The following is a 21,350-nucleotide window of genomic DNA, read 5'->3' as shown; positions in this document are numbered from 1 at the left end:
TATATTATTGTTAATAATACATGAATTAAAACAACAAAACAACTTGAAGAGCCGGTTGGAAGCTGAAAGAGCCGGCTTTTTTTAGTGAGCTGAGCCGAAAGAGCCGGTTCTCTAAAAAGAGACGGAAATCCCATCACTATGGCACACATCTAACGCGTACATGACTACATACTGCAGGTCTGCTATAACACAGGTGATGTAAACAGCATTACAAAATGTTTAGATGGTGGTTATCTTATCCCCATCACTGTTAAATTACTTAATATCACTGCTGCATATGTTTAAGGTAAAGCTTATTTGAAAAACTTTGTATTTTGTTAAATGTCCAGCATCATATTCTATAATATTTAAAAAAAAATAGATGGCAGTCGGCAGTATATCGTTCAACCTCCTATTTTATCCAAAGATCCATTCTGAGTACAGATAACATAAAGAATATGCTATAGTTGCAGAGCTCACTATCCTCACGTCACAGAAAACAGTGTGGGAATAGAATAGAATGGAACAGAACAGAATAGAGGGCAGCATCGTGGTACGGTGGTTAGCACTGTTGCCGCACAGCAAGAAGGTCCTGAGTTCAATTCCACCATCAGGCCGGGGTCTTTCTGTGTGGAGTTTGCATGTTCTCCCTGTGTTTGCATGGGTTCCCTCTGGGTACTCTGGCTTCCTCCCACCATACACAGAGGGTGTACCCTGCCTCTTGCCCTATGATAGCTGGGATAGGCTCCAGCGCCCCCCGTGACCCTGAAAAGGATAAGCAGAAGCGAATGGATAGAATAGAATTGAATACCCTTTATTGTCATTGTACATGTACAGCAAAATCATGGTGCTTCACGCCAGTTGTGCAGGAATTAAATATACAGTGGGGCAAAAAAGTATTTAGTCAGGCACCGATTGTGCAAGTTCCCCCACCTAAAATGATGACAGAGGTCAGTAATTTGCACCAGAGGTACACTTCAACTGTGAGAGACAGAATGTGGAAAAAAAATCCATGAATCCACATGGTAGGATTTGTAAAGAATTTATTATTATTATTATTATTAAATCAGGGTGGAAAATAAGTATTTGGTCAATAACAAAAATACAACTCAATACTTTGTAACATAACCTTTGTTGGCAATAACAGAGGTCAAACGTTTACTATAGGTCTCTACCAGGTTTGCACACACAGTAGCTGGTATTTTGGCCCATTCCTCCATGCAGATCTTCTCGAGAGCAGTGATGTTTTGGGGCTGTCGCCGAGCAACACGGACTTTCAACTCCCGCCACAGATTTTCTATGGGGTTGAGGTCTGGAGACTGGCTAGGCCACTCCAGGACTTTCAAATGCTTCTTACGGAGCCACTCCTTTGTTGCCCGGGCGGTGTGTTTTGGATCATTGTCATGTTGGAAGACCCAGCCTCATTTCATCTTCAAAGTTCTCACTGATGGAAGGAGGTTTTGGCTCAAAATCTCACAATACATGGCTCCATTCATTCTGTCCTTAACACGGATCAGTCGTCCTGTCCCCTTGGCAGAAAAACAGCCCCATAGCATGATGTTTCCACCCCCATGCTTCACAGTAGGTATGGTGTTCTTGGGATGCAACTCAGTATTCTTCTTCCTCCAAACACAACGAGTTGAGTTTATACCAAAAAGTTCTACTTTGGTTTCATCTGACCACATGACATTCTCCCAATCCTCTGCTGTATCATCCATGTGCTCTCTGGCAAACTTCAGACGGGCCTGGACATGCACTGGCTTCAGCAGCGGAACACGTCTGGCACTGCGGGATTTGATTCCCTGCTGTTGTAGTGTGTTACTGATGGTGACCTTTGTTACTTTGGTCCCAGCTCTCTGCAGGTCATTCACCAGGTCCCCCCGTGTGGTTCTGGGATCTTTGCTCACCGTTCTCATTATCATTTTGACCCCACGGGATGAGATCTTGCGTGGAGCCCCAGATCGAGGGAGATTATCAGTGGTCTTGTATGTCTTCCATTTTCTGATGATTGCTCCCACAGTTGATTTTTTCACACCAAGCTGTTTGCTTATTGTAGATTCACTCTTCCCAGTCTGGTACAGGTCTACAATACTTTTCCTGGTGTCCTTCGAAAGCTCTTTGGTCTTGGCCATGGCGGAGTTTGGAGTCTGACTGTTTAAGGCTGTGGACAGGTGTCTTTTATACAGATGATGAGTTCAAACAGGTGTCATTCATACAGGTAACGAGTGGGGGACAGAAAAGCTTCTTACAGAAGACGTTACAGGTCTGTGAGAGCCAGAGATTTTCCTTGTTTGAGGTGACCAAATACTTATTTTCCACCCTAATTTACGAATAAATTCTTTACAAATCCTACCATGTGGATTCATGGATTTTTTTTTCACATTCTGTCTCTCACAGTTGAAGTGTACCTCTGGTGCAAATTACTGACCTCTGTCATCATTTTAAGTGGGGGAACTTGCACAATCGGTGGTTGACTAAATACTTTTTTGCCCCACTGTATATATATATATATATATATATATATATATATATATATATATATATATATATATATATATATATATAGTAAAGACATCAAGAATAACAGAAGAGATACAGAAGAATGATAACCGATGCAAGAATATTTACTAAACACATGTTGGTAAAATCAGTACAGTCAGTTCCAGCATTCTTCAAAAGTCAGCTAGGATTCTCAAATTGATACCATAGGTCTGTTTGCTATGAGGCTAAGGTGAAAAACTGGCAGTTGCCAGTATTTTTATACTTACAAGCAAGTATCTCAAATAAGAAAAGCTTCAAATACAAACAAAGTTCTGGGTATTAGCAGTGTCACCCGTAACCAATGAAAGGAGTCAATTTCACATGTATTGCAAATAAACTGACTCAAAGTGCTGTCAAAACCATAACATCTTCCAAGGCCGTGGTATGGAACTGATGCGAGTGTGTCCTCATCTCCCAAGTCCAAGTTGTTGACTACAAACCTATGCATACAAAAATCTATTGGAAATGTGAACATCAGTGTTACGGCCCTGGCCATATTTTGAATCAAGGTGTCTGGATATTGTTCTATATGTGTGTTCTGTGCCTTTAAGTGTCTCTGCGGGTCCTATTTCTGATTGGAGAGCTGGCAGCTGCTGATTGGTTCCCATCATCAAGTGCCCCCTTTAAATACCCTATCTCTAGCAGTTGTTCCCTAGCAGCAACTGACAGCAGCAGCAGATTTGTCCTTGGCCTCCAAACCCTCACTGACAAATTTTCGTGTGAGCCTTCAGAGAACTTTTACATTTAGTATATAGTGCTATAGATACTCTTTTCTTCTTTTAAATAAGCACTGAAGCAAAAGGGGGGAAACTGCCTTATCGTTTTCTGCACTTTTTCCCTCGGTTATCAAATTAGGGAGTTAAGGATTGCACTTGTCTTTTGTTTGGTTATTGTTTCACGCAGGGCTTAGGTATCACCTTTCTTATTGGAATAGTCCCGCCTAGGGACCCCAAAGCGCTTTACACACCCAGTCATCCACCCATTCACATACTAGTGGAGGCAAGCTACAGTTGTAGCCTGGGGCAGACTGACAGAAGCGAGACCGCCATATCGCGCCATCGGCCCTTCTGGCCAACACCAGTAGGTGAAGTGTCTTGCCCAAGGACACAACAACCGAGACTGTCCGAGCCAGGGCTCGAACCGGCAACCTTCCGATTACAAGGCAAACTCCCAACTCTTGAGCCACGATCGCCCTGATGGCCGAGCAGCTGATGGATAAGAATGTAGGAGCATTTTCTGAGACCAAGGAGCCAGCGATTGAGTGGATCCCTCATGAAAGGAAAACCATGTAGGTCCCACTACTGAAGAGAGACCGCTCTACAATCCAGTGCCCACTTGTATCAAACCAGGGCTCACCCTGTATGCAGTTTCCTGCATTAGCAGCCTGAGATCTACTTTTGACTTTTTTATAACAAAGGAGACCTTTTAGCTGCTGTGCACCCTTACAAACCTGCAGAAGAGGCAAAGGTGTGAGGATTGGAGGATTATAAATAAAGTAGAGATGTGAGCCTACACCAGAATAAAGCAATACATAGCATGTTGGATGACAACACTGAGAGTTCTCAGGAAGTAAAAAAGGGCAAGGGCTTCAGACTCCAACTGACAGAGGAGCCCCAAGGACAACATCTTTACTTTGGTCATCTGGGCAGAGGAACTCCTCAGATGAAAACTGGCACAGGGGACACAACCCAGAGCTCCCTCCCCAGCTCCTCCAGTTGCAACAGAGGAAGATTTTGTTGTCTGTCCTTGGCTTCACCAAAACTACCACGGCGATATCCCACATGCCAAAGCAACGGAGGAATGTTCTTTTTTTGACACAACACGCAGGGAACTAGCACTCAGTGATGGGGAATAGAGGAAGCCTGGAAGCAAGAAGCAATCCTGGACTACAGTGTGTCACAGTCCGCTGTGGCAGACCGTGTGGAGAGTGCGTGGAAGACTCAGGTGCAGACACAAGTGATACGGGAGTGAACTTAAACCAAAAGCGAGCCTTTTATTGTGGCTGATGAATACAAAAGAAGCAAACAAGAATAAGGGCAGCACAAGAGCAATAACTAAACAGAAACCTAAACTGGGAATAAACTATGGTAAGGCTATGACTTAGAATACAACAGACCGGGCATGGAAACACGGAGGGTGGGAACACAGACGACGCGACACAGACTGCATGAAACACCGAGACTAAATACACATGAAGGATGATCAGGGGAAGTGGCCACACATGGGAGGACAGCTGACACACATGAACCTAACGACAGGACAGGAGAGGTGAAACTAAATACACTGACATTGAATACAGACTTTCAAAGTAAAACAGGAAACATGGAGATTAGACATGACATGAACTAAACATAACCACGCAGACATGACTCATGACAGGTAGACGCACGAACCAGGGAGACGGAGTACAGGGGAAGATGACAGAAGCGACAGCATGAACTTGACAACACAAGACACACAGACATAAACACATGAAGGGCAAGGGAGGCTTAATACAAGGGTCATATAATTACAAATGAGCTGGAATAACTTAACGAACCTAAACAAACAATAAACATCAAAATAGGCTAAACACAAAACACTGGGTCGCACGACCCAGGACCATGACACCACCCCCCCTCCAAGGGCTGGCTCCAGACAGCCCCAAACAAAAAAACAGACCACCGAGCCCGGGCGGGCGGCGGGGGACCAGGACGGAGGGCCCAGAACAGGAAACAAAAAACAGCCGACAGAAAACACTGGAGAACCTGACAATAGTCCAAACATAGTTCAGGGGGTCGGCCTGGAGGGCGGCAACACAACAGCCCACAGTTCAGGAGTTCAGGGGGCCGACCCGGTGGTCGAGGGCACCACAGGTCACGGTTTAGCAGTACAGGCGGCCGACCCGGAGGTTGGCAACTCAACAGGCCACGCCATCTCCCATCAGGAGGCCGTCCATGCGGGAGGCAGTGGCGGTGCAGTTCAGGAGGCCGCCCCCGATGGCAATGATGTCCAGCTGACGGCCCAGAAAGTGGCCGGCGATTCCGAGGGGCAGAACGTGGCTTGGGCGGCGGCAACACAGCTGCAGCACCAGGCGAGGCCGACACAGAAGCAGAGGCTGAAGCTAGACCAGGTGAGGGCGAAGCCGAGACAGAAGCTGGACCAGGCGACGGCGAAGCAGGAGCGGAGGCAGAAGCGGGGACAGGCGACGGCGAAGCAGGAGCCGAGGCTGAGGCTGGACCAGGCAACGGCGAAGCAGGAGCCGAGGCTGAGGCTGGACCAGGGGAGGGCGAAGCAGGAGCTGAGGCTGGACCAGGCGACGGCGAAGCAGGAGCTGAGGCAGAGGCTGGACCAGGCGACGGCGAAGCAGGGGCTGAGGCCGAAGCTGGACCAGGCGAAGCACAGGCTGAAGCCGGACCAGGCGAAGCAGAAGCAGAAGCCGAGGCTGGACCAGGCGGAGCAGAAGCAGATGGTGGCTGGATGGGCTCCTCGGGCCCTCCAGCTGACGTGGCATGAGGCCGGACGGGCTCCTCGGGCCCTCCAGCTGACGTGGAATGAGGCCGGAGTGGTTCTCCTGAACCACCAGCAGACGAGGAAGGCTGCTGGACGGGCTCCTCGTGCCCTCCAGTTGACGTGGCATGAGGCCGGACGGGCTCCTCGGGCCCTCCAGCTGACGTGGCATGAGGCCGGACGGGCTCCTCGGGCCCTCCAGCTGACATGGCATGAAGTGGCGTGGATGCTGCAGGGTGCCGGATAGGCGCACCCGGGCATCCAGCAGCAGGCGCCTGCAGAGCGACAACCGCTCCCACCCGAGTGCCTAGGCTGGGTGTGGAGCTCAGCTGTGTGCTGACTGGCATAACCTTGGGAACAAACCTGGGTGTAGGAACAAACCGGACGGCAACCATTCCCACCTGAGGTGTAGATGCAGGTGCAGGATATGGCTGACCTACGGCTGCCCTGACCCTGGTGGTGGGAACTAGCTCAGGTGCTGGCTGGGTGACCACTGCCTCTACCTGGAGATCAGACGCAGGTGAGAGGTCAGGGAACGCCACAGCCACCCTGGGAGTGAGCACAAAGTTCCGGACATTGACTTTGGCAGGTGTAAGCAGAGGAGCAACGACAGACAAAAACCTTAAAGTCTCTAAGTCCTTGACACAGTCCAGCTTGTCCTTAGTTGCCCTTCTTGGGGAGCTAAACACACCTTCTGTCTTGGAGCACGATTCAAACAACATTTCAGACCTGAAATAAGTTGGCTCAGTGACATAAGTGATGGTTATATTGTCCCAGGAAAAATGATTCTTAAGGCCAAGACTTGAGTCATGAACCCACATAAAACAACCAGGATTATGTGCAGATGATTTTAACACAATAATTTGGCAGTCACATGGGAAATAACTACGCTTATTGGGATCTAAGCCCCCCGTTGGCGAGACTGAGTTAAGGAGGGGTTCAGCCACACACACTAATTGGCTGTAGAAGGCTAGTGAGTGGAATGCGCATGGACTTGACTTTGCACAGAAAACATAGTGGACTGGCTCTGAGCAATCCGGCTGAATCGTCTTTAGATCGGCCAGTTCATTAACTGCCGTCAAAAGGTCCTGGCCCAGGGGTGCAGTTAAAGGGCTAGCTGGTTTGTAATGACTAGCATGGCGCTCGCCCCCGACAGTCTTGGAAACACAAAATTCAGCCTTGTCATTGGATAAAGCGGGAGCATAACTTAAACAGTCCTTCAGTTTTGTATTAGCGGAAGTTGCAATGTCATCCACGGACATAGGGAACCCTGGCAGACCCATAATAATCGTCCCGTGCCGATGGACTGGTGTAGAAAAGCAGTCGCTGATGTCGGGCTCCAAAGCACTCACTCTGGTCAAACCATCAGCAGGGTGAGCAACATGGGGACCGATCAGCACAGGATCATAACAGACATTTTCATGAGCAACACTGGACATTTCTTCTCTCGCTGGCCTAGTTATACAAACAGAACATTTGTTATTTGACTTGGGAACAAGGAAAACAGACTCGGAAAGGGGGGTGCTAGCCAAAGGCAATACAGTCTTACTACTGGTCAGATCAGAAGCTTTCTCACTTAATTTGTAGTTAACGGACAGCAGGGGCTGAGACACGGTCTTAAATAAGGCCCCAGATGCCGTAGCGGTCTTAAAAGAAGCCCTCTCAGCGGAAGATGGATGTTCTGGGTGTGCAGAATCATTAGCACATTCTGTTTCACTAATGCCCCCCTCAGCCTGCTCATACATAATGCCAGGGTTTAACAGTACATCACTTGGTTTAATTCCCAGGACTGGACAGTCTATGGCCGGTTTGGCAGTGTCGGTTTCACAGTTTGGTGCTGGCAGTGTGTCTTCCCCAAGAATAGCGTGCCCAACATCAGAAATTTTAGCTTTTTTGTCAAAACACAACGTGGGCACAAGATTAACACCCTCGACATTAGCAGTCAGAGGCATGGAAAAGGCAGCTTCTTCACTGGCCCCCGAGAAAACAGACCGCGATGAGGTGCATGGGGGGGTGACGGAGTTAACATTACAGGTAAATTGAGTCTCCATCTCCGAGACCTTAATTGTCTTTCCAAGCCGCTCGCCCTCATTACATCCAGGGCGTTTCAGTGGCAGCAGAACATTATCACTGACCTCTGAGTGCTGTGTAGAGCGACGCCGACGCCGCTTCCTCCTGGGAGCGGCCGCGAGCGCAGCAGCGTTAACTGTCGGGATTGGGTCCTCTTCCCCTGCCCACATCCTCGCCAGAAAAGCGGCCGGAGACGAGAAGTCCTCGCGAGGGGGTGAAGGCGAGCGGCCGGCCCGAAGCAGGGCGACAGGTGGGAGCTCCTCCTCGGGAATGAGCCAAGGCTTCCAACGGAGCTCCTCCTCCCGATAAGCCCGTAACACCTGCTGATGCTCATCGTCCCCAAAATCTATGGCCTCCATCGCCTCCGTGTGCTGGTCAGTGCAGCTTGACTGTGGCGGAAACGAGGAAGCTGATCCACGGTGAGGCGATGGTTGAGTGGAAGTGGGCCTCAGCGTTCCACCTCCCACAGCCTCTGGCTCATGAGGCAGCGGCGACGACACCCGTTTACGGGGTGGAGGTGTGGGTGCTGAGGCAGCATTCAGGACCTCTGGGCCAGCGCACGGGCACGAAGCTCCTCCTTAAGGGGGCCCAGGGAGTCAAACGCCTCGATGAGGCGGGGGAGCTGTCGCAACCGTGGCTCCCGCAACAAAATGGCGTCCACGGCCGCCAATCCCGTGGAAACCACTCTTGGATCCGTGCATCCGATGATGCCATCCATAATGCGGCAGAGCCTGTTCAGCTCCTCTCCTAAACAAACAATAAACATCAAAATAGGCTAAACACAAAACACTGGGTCGCACGACCCAGGACCATGACACCGTGGGCACAAATACAGTTTGAATAACTTAGAGAGGATGTTGGCACCTCAAGTTGTTGAAGGAAAAGTAACTGATGGCAGCTTGTTTTTTTTTCTCCAATTTCCTGGATGTCTTGGGATACAATGCCTTTGTAGGAATCAACATCACTAATGTTGGGGCATCCTCTACAATCTGTAAATGAAGAGTGATCCTGGAGGAGCTGGGGCACATGCTGGTGACCTCAACAATTGCAAGACGGCCTTGTCCTCGATTCTCAGCCAGTTCTCCCATTTATCTCAAGATACAGCAGTTTGAACCAGAGTGTGACCCATATCCCACCAACAAAATGAGAAGGAGCAAAAGGCGCACCTCCAGGATTGGAACAGCAGCCCCGTGCACCAGGTGTAGAAAGTGTGCCTACAAAAAAATTTGGTCTAGGCGTATGATTCTCGCTTGGGGTGCGAGAGGTCCCGGGTTCAAATCCCGGACGAGCCCCCACTTGTTACGTTCCCCTGGGGGGGTCTAGGCGATGAGGAGGAAGTAACAAAAGTGACCGGGTCAGAAAAAGGAATCAAGGAGGCGAAACAGTTAAATAAAACAGTTTTATTGAAGTAATTCAACTAAAAGAGACGGACAAGCCGCTATCACCATAAAAGAAACAAAACTCAGGCGTTGGTCAAATAAAGCAAAAAGTCAAAAGGAAAGTGCAGCTCACTAGCTGGAAATCACAATACACAGCTCACTAGCTGGAAACCACAATACACAGCTCACTAGCTGGAAACCACCACAAACACTCAGCTCACTAGCTGTACCCACACAAAATGGCACTCTGGCGCAGAGCTCACCCTGCTCTGGGCTTAAATACCTTTAATTGCTGATGGGAGTCAGCTGTACAGGAGGGAAAGGTGGCACCTCAGGCAGGAGGTAGTGGGACACGCCCACACAGGCACCCTCAGGAGAGAGAGAGGCTCTGCTAGGGCCGTAACACCCTCTACTGTGGTTAGTACATCCTGCTGCTAATCAGGATGCACACAGAAGCACACACAGTGAAATATACATTTTGATCATTCTAGTGGTCATTTCAGTGGTTATTTAGTCATTAAATTGCCTTTCTGTTCCTATTCCTGAATATTGATAATCTGGACTGGCAAAGCTTGTTGTGCATGTCATGGTCCTGGGTCCCCTGACCCAGCGTTTTTAGTTACAGAGACATTACATGAATCGATGACATTACAGGAGAAAACGGGTGATCAAAAGAAACGGCAGCTCACCCCTACCCACTCCACTTCCACAACTTTCAAGCGTATACTGCAGCCAGCGGCTACCACAGGACTACTGCTGGGTGATGAGGGGAAAGGACCTCTCCCGCTGTAGCACTCCAGCCTCCTTTTAATGGGCGGGTCCTCCAGCTGGATCCAATCACGCCGGGGCAGTATATCCACGCACCAATCGGAACAGGGCCCTGGCACAGCTAAATTAACATAGAAAAAAACACAACACCTGCACAAACAAACACATGGACATACAAGTTCGTAACACTCCCTTCCATAAGAATTAAACAATCCTCCTATTGTTTAATTCCTGAACTACAAAATCGCTCTCGACAGGGCGTCCGCGATGACATTTTCCGGCCCCTTCTTATGCTTGATCTGCAGGTTGAAGCCTTGCAAAAGAAGGGACCAACACATAAGTCTCTGATTTGAGTTTTGCATCTGGGAGAGAAATACCAATGGGTTATGGTCAGTGAACACTTGAACAGGGATAGAGCTGGATCCGATATACACCTCGAAATGCTGTAGGGCTAACAACAAGGCAAGGGCTTCTTTTTCAATAGTACTGTAGTTCATCTGATGTTTGTTGAATTTTTTTGAGAAGTAACAAATTGGGCGATCCACGCCGCAATGGTCCTCCTGCATAAGGACAGCTCCTGCACCAGCCGCACTAGCGTCAACCTCGAGCTTGAAAGGGGACATGAAATTTGGTGCCGTAAGAACAGGGGAACTGCACAGTAATGCTTTCGCAGACTCGAAAGCAGTCTGACAAACAGGCGTCCACACAAAAGGCTTCACCGGACTGATCAAATCGGTGAGAGGAACGACAACAGTGGCAAAGTTCTTACAAAAACCTCTGTAATAACCACACATTCCTAGAAATCGGCGCAGCGCCCTTCTAGTTTGTGGGACTGGAAACTCAACGATCGCCTGTATTTTCGCGGTCACCGGCAGTATCTGTCCCTGACCCACCTGTTTTCCCAGATATGTGATGGTGGCTCTGCCAAATTCACATTTGGCTAGGTTTAGCGTAAGCGAGGCTTTCTGAAAACGGCTGAAAACGAGAGAGAGTGTTTGTAAGTGGTCAGACCAGGTGGATGAGTAAATGACAACATCATCCAAGTAGGCATCGCAGTTATTCACGCCTGCCAGTACTTTGGCCATAAGGCGCTGGAAAGTAGCGGGTGCATTACGCAACCCAAACGGCATAACCGTGTACTGGAGAAAATGATCTAGCGTGACAAAAGCAGATATTTCAGAGGCTCTGGGAGTTAAAGGTACTTGCCAGTAACCTTTTAACAGATCAAGTTTGGTTACAAAAGATGCCGATCCCACTCTATCAATACAATCCTCCATTCTAGGAAGAGGAAATGAATCAGGTTTGGTAACAGCGTTAACTTTCCTGTAATCATTACAAAACCAAAGAGTGTTGTCAGGTTTTGGTACTAGCACACACGGTGAACTCCATGCGCTGGCGCTCGGAAAGGCTAAACCGTGTTCTAAGAGATAGTCAACTTCCTTCTGCATTATCGCTCTTTTCACTGGGTTCACTCGGTAAGCATGCTGCTTAATCGGTTTATGTCCTTCCACGTCAATGTCGTGGCACAGGACAGCAGTTTGACGAGGGTGATCAGAAAAAAGTGATAAATTGTTCTCTATCAGATCAGTGATGTCAGCCCGAGTGGGTTCAGATAGGTGGGCTAAATATGTGTCTAAATCATTTAAGATCTCCGAATTTTTCAATCGGCCGCTACCCAGCGCTTCACTTTTCTGGAGTAGCCCGTCATCAGAGGGTTCATAAGGAGAAACAACACTAGCGGCGCACACTGGAGACGGCGCACCCGAAGGACTCCTCGAGTGATACGATTTTAACATATTAATATGACAAACCCTAGACTTTCTCCGGCGGTCTGGGGTCTGAATCACATAATTGCTATCACTGAGTTTCTGTTCCACCACATATGGGCCAGCGAACTGAGCTAATAAACTGGACCCTACCACAGGCAGCAACACCAACACTTTCTCTCCCGGCTGAAAACTTCTACGAACAGCCTTTTTATCATAACGAGCTTTCATTTTTGCCTGCGTATGTGACAGATTTTCTCGAGCTAACTGACATGCAAGGTGAAGCTTTTCCCGAAGTCCGCTAACATAATCCAGAACATTATGCTGGGTTTCAGAAGTTTCTGACAACCACTTCTCCTTCAGAAGGCGGAGGGAACCGCGGACCACGTGTCCAAACACCAGATCCATCGGACTGAATCCCAAGGATTCCTGAGTGGTTTCTCTGACGGCAAACAACAATAACGGCAGACCCTCATCCCATTCTCTATCCGACTCTGCGCAGAACTTGCGCAGCATAGCTTTGAGGGTTTGATGGAATCTCTCCAGAGCACCTTGACTTTCTGGGTGGTATGGACTGGATTTTACATGTTTTATGTGCAACTCCTCCACAACCTGTGCAAACACTTTTGAGGTGAAATTCGTTCCTTGGTCTGTTTGAATAACCTTTGGAAGCCCGAAAGTAGAGAAAAACTTAAGTTTGTGCTTTTATCACCGGTTTTGCTTTCAGCGTGCGTAGTGGAATTGCCTCCGGGAACCTTGTTGCTGAACACATTATTGTAAGTATGTATTGGTGTCCGGATTTAGTTTTTGGCAGGGGACCCACACAATCCAATATTACTTTTTCAAACGGCTCACCTATTACTGGAATAGGATGTAACAGAGCAGGTGGGATGGGTCTGTTAGGTTTCCCCGCCATCTGACATGTGCTACAGGTACGGCAATATGCCACCACATCAGCTTTCAACCCTGGCCAAAAGAAGTTGCGCAACACCCGATGATAAGTTTTGTTCACCCCAAGATGTCCAGCCATGCTGGCATCATGCGCTAAGCTAAGCACCTGCCCTCGATGTGGCTTCGGCACCACCACCTGCGTAGCACCAGGCAAACCACACCGGTCAGGGGACCACCTCCTCATAAGAACTCCATCTTGCACAAAATAAGAAGTGGGAGATTCACTTCCTGCACTCTTAGCTGCAGATAGAAAACAGGGAGCCAGTGATGAGTCATTCTGCTGAGCGGTTGTCAATGCATCCCTATTCAATTTCTCATCCAGCTCTGGCATCAGTTTTGTTACATCATTTCCGCTTCCTATTCTGCCACTCTCACAGCTGGGAAATTTTCTTTCATCTAACGTCGCCCTAAACATGTCAGCAACATCCACAACATCATCAAATTTGCGCGATTGCACACGAGTAATAGCACAAACAGGAAACACGCTTGATAAAGGGGTGGCAGCATCAGTAACAGAAGGAACAGGCATTTCCACCACTTCAGGCGGTGGAAAAACTGTTCCACCAGCCAAGTCATTTCCCAGAATAAATGAAACCCCTTTAATAGGCAACTGGGAACTCACCGCAACTTTAACATGCCCCGGTTTCACGGGCGAATGCAAATGCACCTTGTGTAACGGCGCCCGAAGAACGCTCATCTTAATTCCCCAAACCAACACATCTGAATCACAAGCAGTTTTATCTGACAATGGCAGTACACTATCCAACATAAACGACTGATGCGCACCTGTGTCCCGAAGAATAGTAACAGGCACTTTATCCCTCTCTTCTCCCGTCACAGAAACAAAGCCTTTCGTGATAAATGGTTCAAAACGTGGCTCTATTTCCACATCCGCATGGTGCAAATCACGGGTGAGAGTGGAATGCGATTTAGGCAAAGGGACAACTTTGATGAGACCTACGCCTGCTGGATTTTTAGAGCCTTTGCGCTGCTCTTTCCTCCGGAGTGCAGGACAGCCAGCGATCAGATGTCCGGGTTCGCGACAATAAAAACAGTCGCGATTAACACCATCCTCCTGTCTATCTTTCAGTCCTATCTTTGGGGACTTTATTTTCCTTTCCTGTCCCACCCTGATATTCTGTGAGACAGCGGCCGAAAATATAGTTTTGTGGGTGAGAGTAAACTCATCAGCCATCACTGCCGCTTTAGCAAGTGAGGTCACCTTTTGCTCATTCAGATAAATGACTACTTGGTCGGGCAAACATTTTTTGAATTCCTCTAACAAAAGAAGCTCTTTCAGCCCCTCGAGATCCTTTACTTTACTGGCCTGCAACTATCGTTCAAACAAGCGACTCTTTTCACGGGCAAACTGTCACGGCCCAGCGGCACGAGGGAACAGGGATGGACACAGGTGCAGAAACCAACCCGGAAGCGAGGTGACAGAGAACAAATGATTTATTTCCGCCCACAGGTAAACAAAGGTAAAAAACAAAGCGACGCCACCACACTAGTGGTGCGTAGGATTCGTCGGTGAATAATGAGGGCGACCTAAACACCTCTAGGAGACGGCTGAACAGCGGGGGCAGCGGGGAGGTAGAAACAGGACTAGGTAGGGACCGGGGGCACTGGAATAAGAGGAGATCACGATCAGAGGCGATCCAGCAGACAACCAACAATCCTCCACAGTTGAATTGAATTGCCTTACTTGGTTTCAGATGGAGGGGACAGGTGGAGCGGAAAGCCCGGAAGCGGTCGAGGCGTGGGGAGGCAGGCAGGTGAGCGGTGGGCCGGCAGGCCACGTTGTGTAAGCAGCAGGCGGCCCAGGTCCAGGAGGACGGGAGCGAGGGGAACGAGATCTCCACTCCGGGTGCTATCTCTGAGGACAAGAAAAAACAGGTGAGTCATCACACGGCGTCAGGACAAGGTTTATGATGCTCCACTGAACTAACATGGGGATAGCAGATACTCAGACGATGAATGGTTGAGAGCGCAGGTCTGATATACCGCTGGCACGATTGCTCACAGGTGGTCAGCCAGGGAGGGGCAACCGGACTCCGCCTAAAGGAGGATGAGCCGCTGTCTGAGACCTGCAGGTGCCCAACCAGACCATGACCCAAACTCCACAAATGTCTGATTGGCGGTTTTTTCACACTTCCTAAATCTTTGACGGTAGGCTTCTGGGACGAGCTCATATGCCTGCAACACAGTCTTCTTCATGATGTCATAATCCAGGCTATCTTCAATTGACAAACTGGTACACACCTCCTGGGCTTTGCCAACCAGTTTGCATTGCAACAGCAGCGGCCAAAATTCCTTCGGCCAGCTTAACGCGGCCGCTATACGCTCAAAAGCGTTAAAATAGGAATCCACTTCGGCCTCACGAAACGGAGGAACCAGTTTAACGTGCCTAGTGATGTCAAAACCTGTTGGGACAGCGGTGGACGTACTAGGATGACTAGAGGCAGATGTGGAGGGCTTTCGCTCCAGCTCCAAAGCTCTGACACGGAGGTGCATTGCTTGTACCTCAAGCTCTTTAGCACGGGTTTCCACCTCCCTTATACGGAGGGTCAAACGGAGATCTTCCGTAGACCGCCCCGCCAGGGGTTCCCCGGCCGTACCAGACCCAGCTGCTTCAATATTTGCCCCAGCAGCATCAGAGTCCGCCTCGGCTGCATCAGAGCCCGCCTCGGCTGCATCAGAGTCCGCCTCGGCTGGTAGCACGTTAACAGGCCCTTTGGCATCCGGCCCCGGCTCAGCCTCCGGAGCCACCTTCAAACCCCCGCCATCAGGCTGCTCTACAGCTGCCTTCGGGGCAGGAAGGATGCCTCGCTCCACCAGCTCTGCACACAAAGCGTCCCTAACCTCCACTTTGCGGGCACCATAGGACACTTGAATATCATAACAACTAGCAATAATAAGCAAATCCGCTTTCCTGCACTTCACTATTTTATCCCATGAAGGCGAAGTAACAAAATCATCCAAAGAAAACTCCATAGTTCCACACACCTACCACCCCCACACCCAAGAAAACCGCCAACAGACCAAACACACGCGAAAACCCACAGAAAAAGGCAGAGGACGAGCCCCCAATTCATGTTACGACCTGTCTAGGGCCAGGCCATAACATGAGCGAGGCACTCGCTTCCCCCCCAAGACCCAAGCAGTCACACGAAACAAATCCGTTAGATGTGAGGTGATTTATGTACAATGTGAATAAAGAGAACCAAAACGGGAGTGTCAACACTTCAGGGTGAGCCAAGGCCAAAACAATAAACAAAACAAACCTACACAAATCCCGCACCCCTGACCTTACCAAAACAAAGTCAAAAATAAAGACAGAGTCTGACCTCCTTAACTAACTCAAAACAGGAGAAAACGGGTGATCAAAAGAAACGGCAGCTCACCCCTACCCACTCCACTTCCACAACTTTCAAGCGTATACTGCAGCCAGCGGCTACCACAGGACTACTGCTGGGTGATGAGGGGAAACGCGAGGACCTCTCCCGCTGTAGCACTCCAGCCTCCTTTTAATGGGCGGGTCCTCCAGCTGGATCCAATCACGCCGGGGCAGTATATCCACGCACCAATCGGAACAGGGCCCTGGCACAGCTAAATTAACATAGAAAAAAACACAACACCTGCACAAACAAACACATGGACATACAAGTTCGTAACAATATATATATATATATATTAGGGGTGCAACGATATTCGTATCGATATTGAACCGTTCGATATGGTGCTTTCGGTTCGGTACACATATGTATCGAACAATACAAAATTTTTAATTTATTTTATCAACTTTCCTTCTGACGATGCTGTCTGTGTTGAGCGCTCAGTGAATCTGCGTTCGACTACTCCGCCTAGGCTCGACAGTGCAGCCTAGGCGGAGTAGTCGAACGCAGATTCACTGAGCGCTCAACACAGACAGCATCGTCAGAAGGAAGAGCGCAGGGCAAGCTAGCGAGACAGAAGTTAAGCTCTCCTTGCAACATGGACCTCCCCCACCCTCATTCAGATCTGGCGTTTGGAATTATTTTGGTTTTCATGTGACGTATGACCCTGAAGGTAAGCGAGTCATGCACTAAAGTAAAACAGTATGTTGGATGTGCCATGCAATGCTCAATTACATGGGTGGGAACTAGTGTGTTAGCGCAGTTAGCTCGTTAATGTGTTGGCCGTCTAGCCCCATGCACGGGGCGATCGGCGGTAGCTCGTTAACGGAGATTTGCCGTGTTGTGGCGTTAAGGTCATTTCAACGAGATTAACCTGAAAGCACTAGTGGGAACACAACGAATATGACTGCACATTTACGCCGACATCATCCTAGTGCAAAGACAAGTGGAAGCAGAAAAAAAACAAGCAAGCATGCTACTAACTTTAGCCGAGTCATTTAGACAGCTGTTAGCACATGATTCTCCTTATATGTTTAATATGCTGCTGAGAATATAGCCCAGAAGAAGCGGATAGTATAGCTTTTATTTTGGAAAGAGACATTTCTCTGTAATAAACTCTCTTTTCCAAAGATGAGTGATTCCTCAATCAGATACAGGGCTCGCAATATCGCTAGCCCGACGTCCCGGGGCTAGCGATCTTTTCAGTCGGGCTACCAAAATCTATCTCTGCCTTGCCCGTCGGGCTATTGTAGGAAGGAAAAATATATGTCAATGCTTTTGCATTCTTTCAGAAATGTAGCTGGGTAATTATGTCATTGGCATCGGTGAGCCACTGTCAATATGTGACATATTGAAATCGCGTTTGAATTTGCGCTTGTTTTTTTGCTTTCACTTTGCAATGACAGCACTGATCTGTGAGTGATGATAATTTGTGCACCAGTTCCTCTGACATCGTCTTATTAATTGGTAGCTTACTATGCAAACATGACAAGTGAAATCTCCCGCAGCAAGCTTAAACATGTGAGAGGTTGATCGCGCAGAGAATCGCTGAGCTTATGTGAGTGCGTGTGTAAAAGCAGCAGGATATATATTTGACTACGATGACCTTCACAGACAGATATATATTTTAGTTCTGCTGAGCCAAATAAGACAGGTCAGGGTGAAGAAGTGACAGCCAAAAAAAAGCTTACCACAAAACGGAGAAGTTATGACAAATCAGACTATAAGGCAAAAAGAAAGTGCAGCTTTATGGTTTCATGGACAAAAGAATTTCTGTGGCTGCAATATGACGAGCTAAATAACCAGGGCTGCACATAAGTGGTCCGCAGGTGCGCATTCGCTGTCAAAATAAAAAAACACGCACAAGGGTTAGGGTTAAATTTAAAAACTGTACTTTTGAGTTAAAATATATATTTATAATTTTAATAAATGACAAATTAAAAAGGCATGAACATTTTTTTTGTATCGAAAAAATATCGAACCGTGACACCAAAGTATCGAACCGAACCGAACCGTGAATTTTGTGTATCGTTGCACCCCTAATATATATGTATATGTGTATATATATATATATATATATATATATATGTATGTATGTATATGTATATATATATGTATGTATGTGTGTATATGTATATGTATGTATATGTACATGTATATATATATATATATATATATATATATATGTATATGTATATATGTATATATATATATATATATATATATATATATATATGTGTATATATATATATGTATATGTGTATATATATATATATATATATATATATATATATATATATATATATATATATATATATATATATATGTATATGTATATTTAAACTTTGAATTGCTCACAGTTCTAAAACTGGGCATTTGTAAATCATATGCCTAATCACTATGTGTCACTGTGATCCACAAGTATGGTCACAAATTTGTTTCCAAATCAACAAAATAAAATAATCAAACAAAACAGAAAACATACATGAGTCAGGACACAAAAAGAAAAATGCTGCTACTGAAACAGAGCAGAAGTGTGAGGGAAAAACTGAGCTCACAGACAGCTGCATGTGTTGGCTTTTATGCAGCTTCTGTTCTAAAAACAAATAAATAAAAATAAAAGAAAATGTGTAACATGCTCATCAACTTAGCGGTGTCCACATATTTAATTCAGCTTCTCAATCCTGTAACTTTAGCTGTTGTCTACAGGGTTTGGCTTATTAGTTGTTATTATAGGTGTGCTCTATATCTCAGTAATATTTTACCTAGGATAAATGACAGGTTTTCAAACAGTTCAAGTGCCTCTATGCACTTAATTAATTTAGATAATTTCTTTATTTTCTTCATCTCATATGTCATTATACTGAGTTTGAGCAAACCTTAAGCTTGATGCAGACTACTTCATAACAATCGTCCACCTCACATCATAACTGACTAGGTTGCTTCTTCTTATTAATATTATATCATTATTAATATTATCATCTTTTTCTTTCTATATAATAACAATAGTATATTACAATATTTTATTAGTGTATATCACTATACTACCACTGAGCCAATTTAATAGTTAGGATCATCTTACTCAGCAAACAGATAATTTAGAATTCATCCAATCTGTACAAATTTGTTTTTTTCTCTGAACAGGTTTGTGCTTACTTTTTAGACTGGTCTTCTGTTTGTCTCATCTCAGATCCAACCTTCGGTCACATTCATTCTCTCTGTTGCATGTCGAACCAAGTAATTTATTATTATATATTTTATTTTGTATCCATCAAGGGCTTCGGGTGATCTGCAGTTTCACCCTTTCCCAAGCTGGAGACATTTACCCTTTCACACACTTTCCTTGGCTGAACAATGACACAGCCTTAATGTACCTTATGCATCTCTCTATTTTATCTAATAGGTTTTCGTGTGAATTATTTCCTTTTATTCATTTTATACATTCTGGGCATGATCGTCATGCCAACTATGTTTCATTGTTAATATAAGTTTACAGGTTGTTATCCTTCCTATTATTAGTTTCAATACGTTAAAAATAAGTTCTAATGTAATTTTGTCTTTGTTTATTTTATTTTTGTACTTCTTATATTTATATCTATTCGTTGGGGTCTGTTTCCAACCTTTTTAAACTACTTTAAACTACTTTGATCTCTGGTTTTCACTTAATAAGGGTTTTGTCAGTCACTGCACTGTAGTGTGACCTGATGCTGATTTTACTATTAAAGTATCTTCTGAGAATTGTACTTCCTGTGGTTTTCTGTTCAAAATGGTTTTACATACTCCTGTTTCACATAACATCTGCACTGGTTTGCCATTAACATATACTGTCAGCGTAGGTTTGCCTTTTACTTCAGACACTAATTGATAGACATTAAATACTTCTGCGTCACTTTTGTCATTTTCATTTGGCTTTTTCTCATTTAGTCATTCATTTAAATATTGCCGTTTGTCTGTTTTATGTCTGCAATCTCTGGCGAAATGCCCTTCCTTGCCACAATTCCAGCACGTATTATCTCTTTTTTCACTTCTTTCACGTAAGTCTGTCTGTCCTACATATCTCTGGCCCTTTCCTCTAAGTCCTCCTCTTCCTCTGCCTCTATTTCCTCTCCTCTGTCCCTGTCTGTTACCTTCTAAATCCTCCTGAGAATGCGATAAACTGTTTCTGGATCTAATGTGAAAGTACCTATGCTTGCAGTTTTTTTTATATATATTACAGGGAGAGCGTGCTCGGCATGTTGCAGTGCGTCGGCTAGTGATCCCGTATTCATTGTGACCCAGTGTTTTCCAAAGTGGGATTTCACTGCGGGTAGCAGGCCATTCAGGAATGCATTTTTTAGCTGCTGTTGGTAAGAACCGCCAGGACCTTCATTATAATCCATTCCTGAATGTTGCCTAAAAACCGGACGCAGGCGATCTAAAAAATCGGACGCTGTTTCATTTTCTTTTTGTTTCACTTCACCAATTTTGCCTATCTTTTTGTTACCTCGGCCGGAACACGAATATATTTGGGTTATTATCACGTTGTGCCTCTCCACCTTCTTTACCTTCCCCTGTGGGTTGGCCGTATCTGAGGTTTGGTACTGCTATCATGGGAAAAATGCCGGGAGGACCAGGTGGATCGACATCACCTCCCATATCTCGTCCGTAGCGATCTTTTCCTATTTTTTCCTGTGGATTTTCACCTAGTGCCATTTTATCTAACATGTTTTGTGCCTCTGCATAAAGACCAAATTGAGGTCGAAACAGATCACAGGATAGTTTAAGGGGGGGTCGCAGCAGCGGGAGTAGGGGTTGGCTGTGCAGCAGCGGAAGTGGGGGTTGGCTTCAGTATTGATGCTGTTCCAGGGAGTGGTGCATATGGTGGGGGGGTTGATACTTCTGCCTTTTCTTTTTTCTTTTCTTGTTTCTTTTCTTTATTCTCACATCGTCTATCTGCCTCTCGCTTCCATACTTGGAAATATTGCGTCTACTGGAGCATGCTTCGGCATCCTCCGTGGGCGATGTATTTCTCC

At 46.5% G+C, this 21,350-nt stretch overlaps 1 protein-coding gene across 1 annotated transcript; it reads right to left on the bottom strand.

Moving 5' to 3' along the window:
* Positions 1 to 274: 274 nt before the first annotated feature.
* LOC308410883 (uncharacterized protein) lies at positions 275 to 21,043 on the bottom strand. The gene is made up of 4 exons (XM_080904542.1): positions 20,883 to 21,043; positions 14,649 to 14,819; positions 10,148 to 10,347; positions 275 to 744 (listed from the first exon to the last, which is right to left on the bottom strand). The coding sequence occupies exons 1-4, from the start codon at positions 21,040 to 21,042 to the stop codon at positions 706 to 708; spliced, it is 570 nt and encodes a 189-aa protein (XP_080760668.1). The 5' UTR covers position 21,043; the 3' UTR covers positions 275 to 705.
* Between the last annotated feature and the right edge of the window lie 307 nt (positions 21,044 to 21,350).

The sequence above is a fragment of the Rhamphochromis sp. 'chilingali' genome (assembly GCF_963969265.1).
Source record: "Rhamphochromis sp. 'chilingali' genome assembly, chromosome: 15".
NCBI lineage: Eukaryota > Metazoa > Chordata > Actinopteri > Cichliformes > Cichlidae > Rhamphochromis > Rhamphochromis sp. 'chilingali'.
The sequence above is the reverse complement of the archived record's forward strand: the minus strand, read 5'-3'. Positions and strand labels throughout refer to the sequence as shown.

Coding starts and splice junctions, on each gene's coding strand:
- LOC308410883 (XM_080904542.1), bottom strand. CDS start 21,042: ATGTTAGATAAAATGGCACTAGGTGAAAATCCACAGGAAAAAATAGGA. Junction 14,820..20,882: donor CGGCCAACCCACAGGGGAAG/GTAAAGAAGGTG, acceptor TCTTGTCCTCAG/AGATAGCACCCGGAGTGGAG. Junction 10,348..14,648: donor TCCCCTCCATCTGAAACCAA/GTAAGGCAATTC, acceptor ATGTTAATTTAG/CTGTGCCAGGGCCCTGTTCC.